The 14,482-nt window shown below is 45.4% G+C and overlaps 1 protein-coding gene across 1 annotated transcript in view; it reads left to right on the top strand.

Annotated features, from left to right (window-relative positions):
- Positions 1-5,153: 5,153 nt before the first annotated feature.
- The window catches only part of srgap1b (SLIT-ROBO Rho GTPase activating protein 1b), a gene marked incomplete at both ends in the record, with an annotated part of 35,417 nt that continues 26,088 nt past the window's right edge, over positions 5,154-14,482 (top strand). Inside the window, one exon of the mRNA XM_083935381.1 lies at positions 5,154-5,220. Within this exon, the coding sequence (XP_083791507.1) occupies positions 5,154-5,220 (67 nt within the window). The remainder of the gene's footprint in view (positions 5,221-14,482) is intronic.

The raw sequence follows: 14,482 nt of genomic DNA, 5'->3' as shown, positions 1-14,482 counted from the left end.
ATATTCAGTCATTTTGCATCTATTTTGAGTCATTTGATTCACTTTGTAGTCGTTTAACATCACTTTCTGTCACTTTACATCTTTTTTTAATCATTTTAAATGTATTTCCAGTCATTTTACATCTATTTTTAATCATTTGACATCAGTCCTCTCCGTCCCTCCATCAGTCACCTCCATCTCATCCAGTCGCTCTTCATCACGGCTCCCATTTACATTTTAACGAGCTAACGTACAGAACATGTTCATCCATTAGGAGAACGACGTGTTTACATGCGTCCATTAGTGCCTGACGTGTGTTATTATGAGTCATGCAATTTATTGGTGTGAGTTCCTTTGCCTCTGCGCTGCGATCACAGTCCGTCTGTCACTGTGAAGGGAATCTTTGAAGGCTGGAAACTCGATGTTTAACACATCGACAGCTTCCAAGCCTGATTTCTCTTTTATCAACATGCTCTAAAGTCATTGATGTGCTCTGATCTCTCCTGGAGGAACACTTTGGACTGCATTCAGGCGGCATAGACCCCGCTCCCCGCGCTCCTCTGTGGGAAAACTCATCCTTTAAACTCAAATACGACCTCTTTTCAATAAAGCGACTCCTCCTGGCGTCCTCCGTTCAGCAGAGAGTGAATCCTGACGTGTGTGTGGAGGGTTGTTTATGTAACCTTCAGATCTTTGCAGAACCGTAATAAAAATAAGTCTGAGTACAGGAGCAAGGACTCGGGAGTGAAAGCATGTTTACGCTCCTGAAAGCGTCCACCATCTGGGTTTCTGTGCTCAGAGGACGTTTAAGTGACCTTAAGAGTGTTTTGTGCTCGGCTCAGATCAGCGTCTCTCTGCAGAATTCTGTTCTTCACCTGCGAACACGTCACCCTGACCTTTCCAAAGGGGCGTCAGGGCGGGCGGGTTCACCCTGGAGAGACCGCCGCTCACAATCAGGGCTGACGCATGAGCTCACAACGCCAACCTGACTCTATCCACACATGCTCCCATTTTCAGCAACATGTCGATCTGCGGTGGAGCTTCCACTGCGGAGAGTTCACAGTTTAAAGATACGTACAGACGTCACAGATTTATGAGATTTCAAGTCTTAATGTAGCTGTTTTATATCTATTTTCAGTAATTTTGCATCTTTTTTTTCATCATTTTGCATCTTTTTTGATTCATTTGAGTCACTTTGTAGTCGGTTAAAGTCTATTTTCAGCCATTTTGCTTCTTTTTTGAGTATTTAAATGTATTTTTAGTTTTTTTTGCACCCATTTTTTGTAATTTTACATCTATTTTTTGTCGTTTGAGTCACTTTGTGGTTGATCAACATCTATGTTCATTTGTGAACTTATGTGTGAATGTATCGTTACTAATCTGGACCAAACCACTTTAAACTGGGCTGGAGGACCAAACCGGTTTAAACTGGGCTGGAGGACCAAACCAGTTTAAACTGGACTGGAGGACCAAACCAGTTTAAACTGGACTGGAGGACCAAACCAGTTTAAACTGGACTGGAGGACCAAACCAGTTTAAACTGGACTGGAGGACCAAAGCAGTTTAAACTGGACTGGAGGACCAAAGCAGTTTAAACTGGACTGGAGGACCAAAGCAGTTTAAACTGGACTGGAGGACCAAAGCAGTTTAAACTGGACTGGAGGACCAAAGCAGTTTAAACTGGACTGGAGGACCAAACCAGTTTAAACTGGACTGGAGGACCAAACCGGTTTAAACTGGACTGGAGGACCAAACCGGTTTAAACTGGACTGGAGGACCAAACTAGTTTAAACTGGACTGGAGAACCAAACCAGTTTAAACTGGACTGGAGGACCAAACCAGTTTAAACTGGACTGGAGAACCAAACCAGTTTAAACTGGACTGGAGGACCAAACCAGTTTAAACTGGGCTGGAGGACCAAACCAGTTTAAACTGGACTGGAGGACCAAACCGGTTTAAACTGGACTGGAGGACCAAACCAGTTTAAACTGGACTGGAGGACCAAACCAGTTTAAACTGGACTGGAGGACCAAACCAGTTTAAACTGGACTGGAGGACCAAACCAGTTTAAACTGGACTGGAGGACCAAACCGGTTTAAACTGGGCTGGAGGAGTTCACTTCCTGTTTCCTGTCCACATCTGTGGGGACACGAAGTCGGTACCTGGATGTATTAACAACCGTGAAGCCGTGATTTTTCCTCTGATAATAACTTTATAACTGTTTCAGCTGCAGGGAGAAACTTAAGACAAGTGCATGCAGCCATTTCTCCTGAACATCACACACACACACACACACACACACACACACACACACACACACACACACACACACACACACACACACACACACACACACACACACACACACACACACACACACACACACACACACACACACACACACACACACACACACACACACACACACACACACACACACACACCTTTAATCTCCACCTGCAGAAGGATATAGGAGCCTGTACATTCCTGCAGCTTCTTCCTTAAAGGGTAAGAAGAGGCAGGAAACACGGACACGCAGACACGCAGACACGTCTCTGAACTGATCCGTCTATTAATCTGTAACAGCTGAGGAACACGTGACATCATCAACAGGAATATAAACATAATAATAATATTTATATTATTGATTAATATTGTTTATTTAATAACATTATTCTGCAGATATGAACATAACTAAAGGTGTAGTGGTTAGCACTGTCGCCTCACAGCAAGAAGGTCACAGGTTCGAATCCCGGCTGGGGCCCTTCTGTGTGGAGTTTGCATGTTGTCCCCGTGTCTGCGTGGGTTTTCTCCGGGTTCTCCGGTTTCCTCCCACAGTCCAAAGACGTGCAGGTGTTCGGTTCATTGATGACTCTAAATCACCCGTAGGTGTGAATGGTTGTCTGTCTCTGTTCGTCTCTATGTGTCCTGTGATAGACTGGCGTCCTGTCCAGGGTGGACCCCGCCTCACGCCCGATGTCAGCTGGGATCGGCCCCAGCCCCCCCACGACCCCGACAGGGACAAGAGGCTGAAGATGAATGAATGAATGATTCTTCAGATATGAACATTATTAAAGGGTAAACAGTTCTGTGGTGGAACCAGCAGGTGGAGACAAAGTTCAGCTCCACACTTTGAACACCATCAAAGTTTAAACTCACCTTTATTTTCACTTTTACACGTTTTTCTGAAATGATGCGTTTAAATATGCAAATGAGGAATTATCTGATTTTAACTGTTGTTTTAATTTAGAGAAATCTACAAAGTGAAAAAAATAAATGTTTTCTTTTTGTTCTGAAAGAAAAGAAAACATGAATTTTAATAACTGAAATCATGTTTTTAATAAACTAAACAGGCTGTTTGACAGGAAGCATAAATATACACACACAGACTATTATTGTTTATTAAACTGTGTCTAAAGAATCTGTTTGCATTAAATAATATTCACTTTTTATCATTAATAGTTGAATTAAGTCCAGTTTCAAATCTGGAACATGAAAGTTTTTGAAGGCATAAAAACATTATAAATGTATTTTACGCTCATTTTGAAATCAATAATTAAATACAAATAAGATCAAATATTAAATAAAAATTATCATAATAATCATTTTAATTGATTAAAATTTTAAAAATAAGGCAGAAATGTGCACACACCTCTACTGTAAATGTATTTTTAAATGTAGATATTTTTATTATTTACCACCTTACACCCAGAAAATGAGAGAAAAATGTTTTTTTAAATAATTAAATACAAATAAGATCAAATATTAAATAAAAATTCTAATAATGATAAGGTTTATTATAATTATAACTTACAATAAAAATGTATTTTTATTATTTACCACCCTAACACTCAGAAAATAATAAAAATAAAAACATACAAATAAATAACAAAAATAAATACAAAGAAGTTAAAAATGATAATAATCATTTTAAAAATAATAATAATTATAAGAAAAAATGAAAAAATAAGGAAGATGTGCACACACCTCCCCTGTAAATGTATTTTAAAATTTATATATTTTGTTTGTTTGTTTCCACCCAACCCCAACACTCAAAAACATTTTTAAATAAATACAAAAAAATAAATATGAATTAAAAATTATAATTAAAAAATAACAATTGTAATAAAAATTAAAAAATAAGGCAGATACATGAATGTGTACACACCTCCACCGTAAATGCATTTTTAAATGTATATAATATTATTTTTATTTTATTTATATATTTATATATATAAAACTATATTTCCACCCAACCCCAAGACTCAAAATCATTTTTAAATAAATAAAAACAAAGAAGATTAAATATGAATTAAAAATGATCAAAAATAATGTTAATAATTATAATAAAAATTAAAAGTATAAAAGTGTGAATCTTCTTCTTCTCCCATTCATTAAAGCGCAGCAGCTTCTGTGTCTCACTGGTCCGCTCAGCTGTCAATCACGCGCCTGGTCCCGCCCCCGGCGCGGACACACCCATTTCCTCACCGGCGTTTCCACAGTGGCATCACATCCGCACGCGCTCTCTAAGGCTGGTCACTCCGCGTGCGCGCGCGTGCATGCGTGTGTGCATGTGTGAAAGGTTACGTCGGGGTGAGGATAACATCAGACACCAGCGCGCGTGCGTGTGTGTGCGTGTGTGTGTGTGTCCGTGGGGGGTCCGGTGCAGTTCTACCAAGTGGGCGTGTGCCCGGTGCTCTCTCTCCCTGCAGACCGGTGCGTGAGCGTGTGCACGTGCGTGTGCGCGCGGGTGCGAGTTTGCACGAGCTGCAAGGAAACAGGAGCGCGTGCAGAAGCTCGTTTTTGCAGCTTTGCATTTCTTTTCTTTTTTGCGGGTCCTCGCGGCTGCAGCGGTCACGCGTGGGTGATTCCTCCCTGAGTGCGTGATTTCTCCTCCTCTTCCTCCTCCTCCTCCTCCTCCTCCTCCTCTTCCTCCTCTTCCTCCTCTTCCTCCTCCTCCTGCTGCTCCTGCTGCTCCTCGGTGGAGGTGCGGGGCCACTGCTGGCTGTGTGGTTGCGGCACTGGATGGATCTAAGCGGCATGTTTGCCTCGGGCGGAGGGAAATAAAAACCCCTTTTTTGTGTTTCTTCTCTTTTCTTTTCTTAAATTTCATCCCTTCTTCCTCCTCCTCCTCCTCCTCTCACCTGCTGATCACTCACCTCCTCTGTGACGACATGTCCAACTCAAACAAGAGCAAGAAGGACAAAGAGATCCTGGCTGAATATGAGAGTCAGGTCAAAGGTAAGAGCTCTTTATTTCTATTACATTTTTATTATTTTTAATATTTTTAATTTGCTGTAATGAGCCGCACCTTTTCTCACCTACACACACACACACCTGTCTGCCAGCATGTACACACCCATGCACTGGCTTCATTCAGCCCTCCGTGTGTGTGTGTGTGTGTGTGTGCGTGTGTGTGTGTGTGTGTGTGTGTGTGTGTGAGAGACACCACCATGAGACGTCAGGATTTCTGGGTTCATCCTGAGTGCTGCATGGTGCCTTAGGGGGGAGGAAGAGGAGGGTGTGTGTATATATATAAATGTGTGTGTGCGTGTGTATGTTCTGCAGAGCCCCCTTGATCTTCGCTCCATATCTGTGTGTGTGTTTGTGTGTGTGTGTGTGTGTGTGTAAGGCGGGTTTTTACTCTCAAACCTGAGGCGAGTGTGTGTCTAATCGTCTGGGAGTCTTTCCATTGGTATTCCTCTGAGGCTGTGACTGCAGCAGTGTGTGTGTGTGTGCGTGCGTGCGCGTGCGCGTGTGTGTGTGTGTGTGTGGTCTCCATAGATTACCTGATGGCGTGATGCTAAACTGAAGGGTGGTGGTGGTGGTGGGGGGGGGGGGGGGGGGTACATGTTTTAAAGGTGATGGCAGTCCTGAAATAGTGGTTGCCATGACCGTGGGACCTCCTCCTCCTCCTCTTCCTCCTCCTCCTCCTCCCGGCGCCATGGTAACCACCACCCCTGCCTCGTTCTGTTGGGGCGGCGACGGACGAAGTCAAATGACCTTTTAGTGCAACTCTAAAAAGGCCGCCCTGCCCCCCCCCCCCCCCCCCCCCCCCCGAACCAAAGGTGTGAAAGATTCTTCCTCTTCTTCGTTCGTGCACAGTTCAAAATGTCCGACCTCTGCGCGCACACACACACACACACACACACACACACACACACACACACACACACACACACTTCTCATTACTCTGCTTTTCTTTCATCGCCTCCATTCCTCCACAGCCTCTTCCCTTCGCCACATGGCTCCTCACACCTCCATGTTCACTTGTCACCCACGCCCACGCCGTCCCCACCACCACCACCACCACCACCACCATCATCACCATCACCACCACCACCACCACCACCATCATCCCCATCACAGCCGTCGCTCTCGGCTCAAACGTCTGAGGAGGAAATGCAGCGTTTACTCTGCAGATTTTACCTTTTTCTCTCTCTTTGACTTCAAAATATTCAAGCTGCTTCATTCAGAAATAGTCTTTCCTCTCTCTCTCTCTCATGCACAGTTACTCTCCCTCCTCTTCCTCCTCCTCCTCTTCCTCCACCTCCATCTCCATCTCCATCTCCATCCTTCCTCTCGTCTCATTCAGAGTTCGAGTGATTAAATTTAATGGAGAGTAGTGAAGCAGCCCCCGTGTGTTTGTTTATACACACTCACACCTATTTGTGTTTGTGTGTGTGTGTGTGTGTGTGTGGGGCCCTTGCTCTGGCGTGATGCCAACACACACTCGGGGACGCCCCTGCATTGAAGTGACCTGCTCCGGATTAAAAGCCCTCTCGCCGTCCGGCCCTCTCCTCGCTCTCCGCCGCCCCGCAGCCCGAGCGTGTATAGATCTGCGTTGTAACTATGTGCTTTCCAAGTCTGCCTCCCCGCTCTGGCTCCTGATTGGTCCGTGCAGGAGGTGGTGTGTAATGTATACACAGGAGGAGGTGGCTCGCCGGCGCTCTCTTCCTCCCTCACGGGGAGGAGGAGGAGGAGGAGGAGGAGGAGGTGCTCGCCGAGGTGAGGTGAGCCTCGCGGAAAAGGTAGAGAGATTATGCAAAGTGCTGACGGCACAAATTTGTGTGCTCGATGATGCTCTGCTCCTCAGTGTTTGGGAGCGTCACCTCGCCTGTGTGTGAGTGTGAGTGTGTGTGTGTGTGTGAGTGTGTGTGTGTGTGTGTGTGTGTGAGATAGACACCTCCTCTGTGTGAAGGAGACGAGGAGCGTCTTTAATGAGAAAATGCAAATGGTTTTTAAAAGAAAAGGGGGGAAAGAAAAGAACTCTGCAGGGGGGAGAGAGGAGGGAGGCAGACGGGAGGCAGAGACGGAGTGTTTCCTGCAGCATGCGGCGTCTGCAGCCCTTTTTTCTGCCTGCGTGTGCATGCAGGTGATCAGTGACCTCACATCTGCATACCTGCAAGACGAACCAGAGGGACGGAGGAGCACGGGATAATGAAGCGGCTCTTCATTGAGTTAAAGAGGCCCCCAGTAGTGTGTGTGTGTGTGTGTGTGTGTGTGTGTGTGTGTGTTTCTTGATGATCCAGCGGTACCCACGCTGCCCCTCCGTGTCCTTGGACATCGTCGTCATGGTAACGGTCACCTGGGGGGAAAGGCAGCGTGAGCTTCCTGTTCCTGTGACATCACGCTTCTCTCTCATTTATGAATTTAAAAAAAGCAAAAACGTGAAGTGAAGACGTAGAGACGGTGTGTTTCTTGATCGTCGCAGTAACAACCAATGAGTGAGGGGGAAGTAATTAGACGACAGCTGCAAAGGGAAGGAAGGAAGGAAGGAAGGAAGGAAGGAAGGAAGGAAGGAAACGCTGCGACGAACCGTTAATTTGACAATAACTCGCTCACTTTATTTGACGGGTCGATCCATAAAAGGTCGTAAAACTTCGAAACGTCCGTTACAAGTGGAGCTTTAAGCGCCAGCAGCTACGGGAAGAGTTTCCGTCCAAGCTCGAACCACAGCGGCCATTTTGGGCCTGGTTATGAGTTGGATATCCGAGTGTGAACACACACCTGGGGAAATGTGGGAAACCCGAACCACACAGGGAGACACATAGCTCCGGTGTGTTTCACTCTCAGATCAGTCTGGTGACGTTTGCGCAGTTTGAACCAATCAGCGTTGGTTTCTTTGGTGGATTGAAGTGAAACAGCAGAGACTGTTGAGTGTGAACAACATGGAGGCCTCCGCGGATGAGATGAGCAGCTATGGAGCGAGCCGCTCACTAACTCTTTGTTCTCTGGATCCTTCTGTTGAATATGGACCGGGCTCCTGAAATTGGGCCTTTGATCCGTAAATTCACGTTAAACACAAAGGGAAAATCTCCTTTACCCTCATGTTGTTTCCTTTCTGAGCTTTGCCTCCACGCTGTTAGCACGTCGCACGCTTCAGTCATCTGATTGGTTGGTTTGGCCCGTATGTTGGTGATAGACAGATGGTTTATCCAATCAGAAACCAGTGTTTTCGCCCCTTCCCAAAGGTTCCCAGTAGATTTGCTGAGAAAATGAGAACCAATCCACAAATGCTCTAATTAAGGGCGCCCTCCCACTGTGCCTCCGTCCCGTGCCCCGTGCTTTAGGCTCCTTGTCCCCCCCTCCAGGCCCGTTTGTACTCACACTACCTGGGCCTCGGAGAATGCTTCTTGCTGCCTATACGTCATCACGCCGTAATGTTGAAACGTCTACTAATACAAACCTGTGTGCATGAAAACGTTCAGGGGAGAATTTAGCTACGACTCCCAAGGTGCAAGAAATATCCAGTCATCACACGACCTTTAAACTCTGTTCTGTTCATGATGGGGTCCCGCTTAAACTGTAAAAGTGTCTCATTCAGCATGAAAAGACATCAAATTAGCCATGGAGCCATTTCCAGTTGATCAACCATGTAGAGAGAACGCCCGGAGAGGCGCTAACAGCCTGACGTGGCTAACGGTGATTAGCTCGGGGCAGTACGGTGAAGCCATTCAAAGGTCTTTTTTAACCACTAATGCTGCTGAAAATAACAGGAAACCTCTGCAGCAGCATGAGAAGAGTCCCTACACACACAACAAAGCAGCAACAGCGTAGTTAGTGAAGCCAGAGTTTATTAAAAGAGTGTTTAACAGGTCTGTGCCTCACCTGCAGGTCCGTGGTGACGGTTTATTCAATGCACTGGAGTTCAGTTAAAGGAGGAAACGTTTATAATTCCATGTTTTTAACAAATGTACGGCGTCCTTGAGTGCTTAGAAAGGCGCCTATAAATACAATGTATTATTATTATAAATGCATTATTACTGTGCTGTTTGTGACGATGTCTATCGAGCGCATTAAAGTTACAAAATAAGAATGGACTTTACTATGAGAGGAGCTGGTACAGGGGCCAGTAGGTAAAAATTTGACGTCTCTTTTCCGTGAATCTGACTCCACGCGTTTCCGTTCTCCACGTGTCTGCTCACCTAAATTCAGCTCTGCGCTCCAGAGAAGTAGTTTCTGTTCTGGATGGGATTTGATTTGATCCTGATATTAAAGATAATGACGTTAAACAGAACCAGGATGCTGTGATAGCGTCGCACCGAGCACAGACACACGGAGACATCGCTGTTCAATGGACTTTGAATAGACTTGAATTAAAAGTTTACACTCTTTTATGACTGTTAGCATTAGATCTTTTTTCACACTGGAGAGTCGGTACAGACGGTAACCTGCGTCCTTTTCTGCGTCCTGGTCCTCGAGTTCAGACAGAACAAGCTTTACCTCCGGCCTGATTTACCCGCCACATCGGCGGCTTCGTTTCCACGTAGACAGAGACGATGCGGCGCGGCGGCACAGGCGTGACTCAGGTCAGAGGTGTCGGGGACGTGAACTGTCGTGCGACCAACAGAAGGGAGTTTTAAAAGCAGGAAGCAGCCGATCACATGAACGAGGGACGGCAGAAGATCGACCGACGTGAAGAGCGTCTGGGAAGCCTGTGAAACCTGTGAGACGCCAACCATCGCGGCGGAGGAAGTCCTCAATCATCGGATCACGAGGCCAATTTCTTCCCACGCAGATGTCGTCCGTCACTGTACGTCGCAGGTCCCTGATTAACGTTTTTTGGGGAAAGGAGGAAACATTACGTCTCGATTTCGAACAAATACGACTTCAAACTGCAGCTTTTGCCTGGACGCAACTGTGACGCGTTCTCTATATAAAAAAAACAACCTTTTAACTGTTGTTGTGTACTTTTTACACTAAGACGAAGTCGTCCATGCTGGAATTTCACGACTGGACAAAACGACGCGTTGAGATTAAATCCCATCGTTACTGGAGATCCGGGGATCATCGGACGTAGAGTAAAGACACCCGTCGTCTCCAGGTTCTGATCCCAGTCAGGTTTTTGGCGTCACATTCATATTTTCCCCCTTTTAAAGCTTCATCATTGCATCATTTTTGGGACCCGTCCCAGCTTTTTAGAAACAGAGGCGTGTGCGCGTGATCTCCCTGACGTGGAGCAGCAGAGGCGATCGTAATAAATCGTGTTGAACTTTAGCCGAGACTCCGCAGCGACGACGTAATCGATCCAGATTTGATCGAGCTGCAAACGTGAACGACCCCGTGTGATGAAAAAAGACCTCTGTGCGTGTGAAAATGATGCAAAATGGCACTTTGAACAGAGGAAACGACCTTGAAATTGATGATTGTGCATCGTCCCCCTCACTGGCTTTGACCTTTCCACTGTTGCCCGCCTCCCGCCGGCTCCAGCTACCACCCGAGCTCTGCAGAGCTTTCAGATTGAATCAGCGAGGAGAATTCCCCGAAACAAATTCTTTATGCTCGCTATATTGTCTGCATACCCCCCCCCGCCCGTGCTACATTGTGCCGCGCCGACTGTAGCTCCTCTGATCAAAGAGGCTGAGTCTCGTCTTCGGGGGTGTTACGAGGACACACGAGGTTTTCCAAGAACGAGCGTTTCAGACTTCAAAAGGTAGAAGAGCGGCGGATTTCCTCCTTTCACGTTCAGTTGAGTGTGATCCAAGCAGAGTCTCATTGATATGATCTCGCCTCCTCCTCCTGGATCTGCACGGATCCTCCTCCTCCTCTTCCTGCAACAGCAAACTTTCCCGTCACACACTCGTCTGCTGCAGCCCACAGTTATTTTCATTATCACTTAATCAACAGACGGCCGACCTGATTATTGTCTTGGTTCAGTGATTTAGTGTTTGGGTTATAAATGAGCAGGAAATGGTGAAAAATCCAAATCTAAGTCCAAAACCCAGAAACAAAGTAAAGCAGCAGTTCCTCGTTTCCTGAGCTAAATACGAAGTTTCTCCATTCATATCATTTTATGAACGTTTTCCGTTTCAAGTTTTGCAAAAGAAAAGCTGAGTGGAAAAGTCTGATCGAGTTTCCTCAGTTGTGTAAAAAGTTTTCACGCTGACTTAAGCTGTTTTTGACTTTGTTGAAAAAGCATTGATGCGACGTTGCTGAAATGTTGCTGAAAAACAACACAAAAAGATGCAAAACCACCACAAAAAGATCCAAAATGACTAATAATAGATGCAAAACCACCACAAAAAGATGCAAAATGACTAAAAATAGATGCAAAACCACCACAAAAAGATGCAAAATGACTAAAAAAGATGCAAAACCAGCACAAAAAGATGCAAAATGATTAAAAATAGATGCAAAACCAGCACAAAAAGGTGCAAAATGAGTAAAAATAGATGCAAAACCACCACAAAAAGATGCAAAATGAGTAAAAATAGATGCAAAACCAGCACAAAAAGATGCAAAATGAGTTTATTTAAATATAGCGTGACAGGACTGATGACAGCGCTAACATGCTGATGTTTTACCACGTGCATCTTGTTAATTCGCTCCCGTTTGCTCGTTGGCAGTAAACGCACAGTGGAGCTGAGACTGAACGTTATTAGTTGAGCAGATTGTTGCGATGCTTCTGACAGTTGCTGTAACGTTTACGTCTCTTCCTCTCGAGTCGACGTTTATGCAAACAGACAGAATCTCAGTGTAGTTTAACGCGCTCGCTCTTTGATGCGCCGTCTGAACTCCCTACGGAGAAGCAACACGACTCTGCTGCTCGGAGCTCGTTTGTCTTTTACCATGAGATGAAATACTTTACAAAAACATTTGACTTTATTTGCTCTTTAGTTGCTTTAAATGGAGCGTTTGAGAGTGAAAGTGCTCAACTTGTGAGGTAGAAGAGACACTGGATCTGTTCTTATACGTTAAATTCACGGCACTGACACGTTACACAACCGTGCTCACCGTCTGGGGAAGTCGTACCAGTAAAACTGAGTTCATAAAGAGGCGCTGACGTTATTTAGTGAAGTCGTTTCCTGCGTCTGTGTTTGCAAAACTCATCTCTGAGTCGAGTAAATCATTGAGTAGCCGTGTGTGACCCCGGAAACACAGAAGTCAGCAGGACGTCGAGCTGTACTGAACACTTTGACTCTTCAGTCCTAGTGTTGATGTTTGACTTTGCAGCTTTTCTCTTTTCTGTGTTTAAACTTGTTATTTCTGCACGGATGCAGATAAAGTTTCCTGTCGGAGCGAAATGTTGTTTTCTAATGGGACGTGGACGAAGCAGCGTTTCAGAAATCACATCTGAGGTTTCTATTTGTTCGCTTTGAAAGCTCTGCAAGATGCAAAATGAGTAAAAATAGATGCAAAACCACCACAAAAAGATGCAAAACCACCACAAAAAGATGCAAAATGTCTAAAAATAGATGCAAAACCAGCACAAAAAGATGCAAAATGTCTAAAGATAGATGCAAAACTACCACTAAAAGATGCAAAATGACTAAAAATAGATGCAAAACCATCACAAAATGATGCAAAACCACCACAAAAAGATGCAAAATGACTAAAAATGAATTCCTGTTGAAGTTGACAGACTTTAGTTTTTATTCTCGCTTAAATTTGCGGCTGTTTTCGTAACGTTTGGCGTCTTTCGAGGTCGCTGCGTCTACGATTGGCGCTCTAGTGGTTCTCCAAAATAAAAGTCCTCCCAAAATTTTCCCTTTTTGAAGCGTGAAGCATCAGTAGTTGCCGTGGTTACCTGCAACACAAACCGACGGAAGCGCTTAAACCTTTGACCGCCAGGACACCTCGAATCCAAATTTGGGGGAGGTCGCGTTTGGCCCCGCCAGCCAATCACAGACGAGTATTTTCCCCCCTGCTCAGAGTGAAATGTGTCGACGTTGATTCGTATGAAAGTGTGTGAGAGCAGCAAGAAACGGCAGCCATTTTAAATTAATAAGCCGACAAGCAGAATCAACACAAACACAGACAGTAACAGAGAGTGTGTGTGCGTGTGTGTGTGTGTGTGTGTGCGTGTGTGTGTGTGTGTGCGTGTGCCTGTGCATGTGTGTGTGTGCGTGCGTGTGTGTGTGTGTGTGTGTGCGTGCGTGTGTGTGTGTGTGCGTGCGCGTGTGTGTGCGTGTGCCTGTGCGTGTGTGTGCGTGTGTGTGTGTGTGTGTGTGCGTGCGTGTGTGTGTGTCGATGCGGCAGATCCGAGCTCTTGTCTTCACCTTCCTCATCACATGGTTCACACACAGCGCGTGGTTGCCAAGACAACAGGTAGTGCAGTGGATAGGGCCTCCTCAGGGATTGGTGTGTGTCTGTCTGCGTGTGTGTGTGTGTGTCTGTCTGCGTGTGTGTGTGTGTGTGTGTGTGTGTGTGATAGAGAGGAAGGTGGGGTTATCATTGTGTATTCTGGACCCGTTCTCTCTCTCTGCTGCAGAAAGATCGAGCTCTGAAACAGCACGACCAGCGAAGCGTGCAGCCGGCATTACCATGCTGACTGTAGGACTGACTGAGTGTGTGTGCCTGTGTGTGTGTCTGTGTGTGTGTGTGTGTGTGTGGGTCGGTCAGTGGAAGTCGTCCAAGGTGACCCCTCTGAGAAAAATGGAGCGTCTTCATCAGTAATTATAAAGGATTAAAGGGAGAGTGAAGGGAGGAGGAGGAGGAAGATCGATGAGTCGATCGACAGAAAATGAAACATTTATTAAACGTCGTTAATCAAACGAACACACACTCGACTGTTTCCAGCTGCTGAATATGAAGAAGATTTGTGTTTCTACGTCAGCGTGAAGTGAATGTCTCTGGGTTTAGTTAGAAGACGTCACGCTGGGCTCTGATGGAGGTGTTTTCATGTGTTCTCTGATGAATGTGACGTTCGTCTCTGTGCACAGCTGAAGCCTGGATCACCATCCTGATCCAGTGCATCTGTGCGTCCAGAACCTTCCGTCCCATCAGCCTCAGCTCCACTTTGAGCTTTTATTGAATGTGTTTTTGTGTGTGTGAGAATTAGCAAACGCTTGTATCGACTCTGCTCCAGTTCTTTATAGATTCAGTTATTGATTCTGGTCCTGAACACAACTGTTTTATTATCTCGACTGGACTTTACTAAAGAACCAGAACCGTTTCCAGGCCTATTTCTTTGTAAGAACAATGTTTATGGATGCTTTTGTTAATAGAAACTGTTTAAATTGGAATATGTCCATTACTTTAATATTGTTATTGCTTTATA

Source organism: Echiichthys vipera (assembly GCF_963691815.1).
Source record: "Echiichthys vipera genome assembly, chromosome: 20".
Classification (NCBI taxonomy): domain Eukaryota; kingdom Metazoa; phylum Chordata; class Actinopteri; order Perciformes; family Trachinidae; genus Echiichthys; species Echiichthys vipera.
Note: the sequence above shows the minus strand (reverse complement) of the source record. Positions and strands in the feature narration are given on the sequence as shown.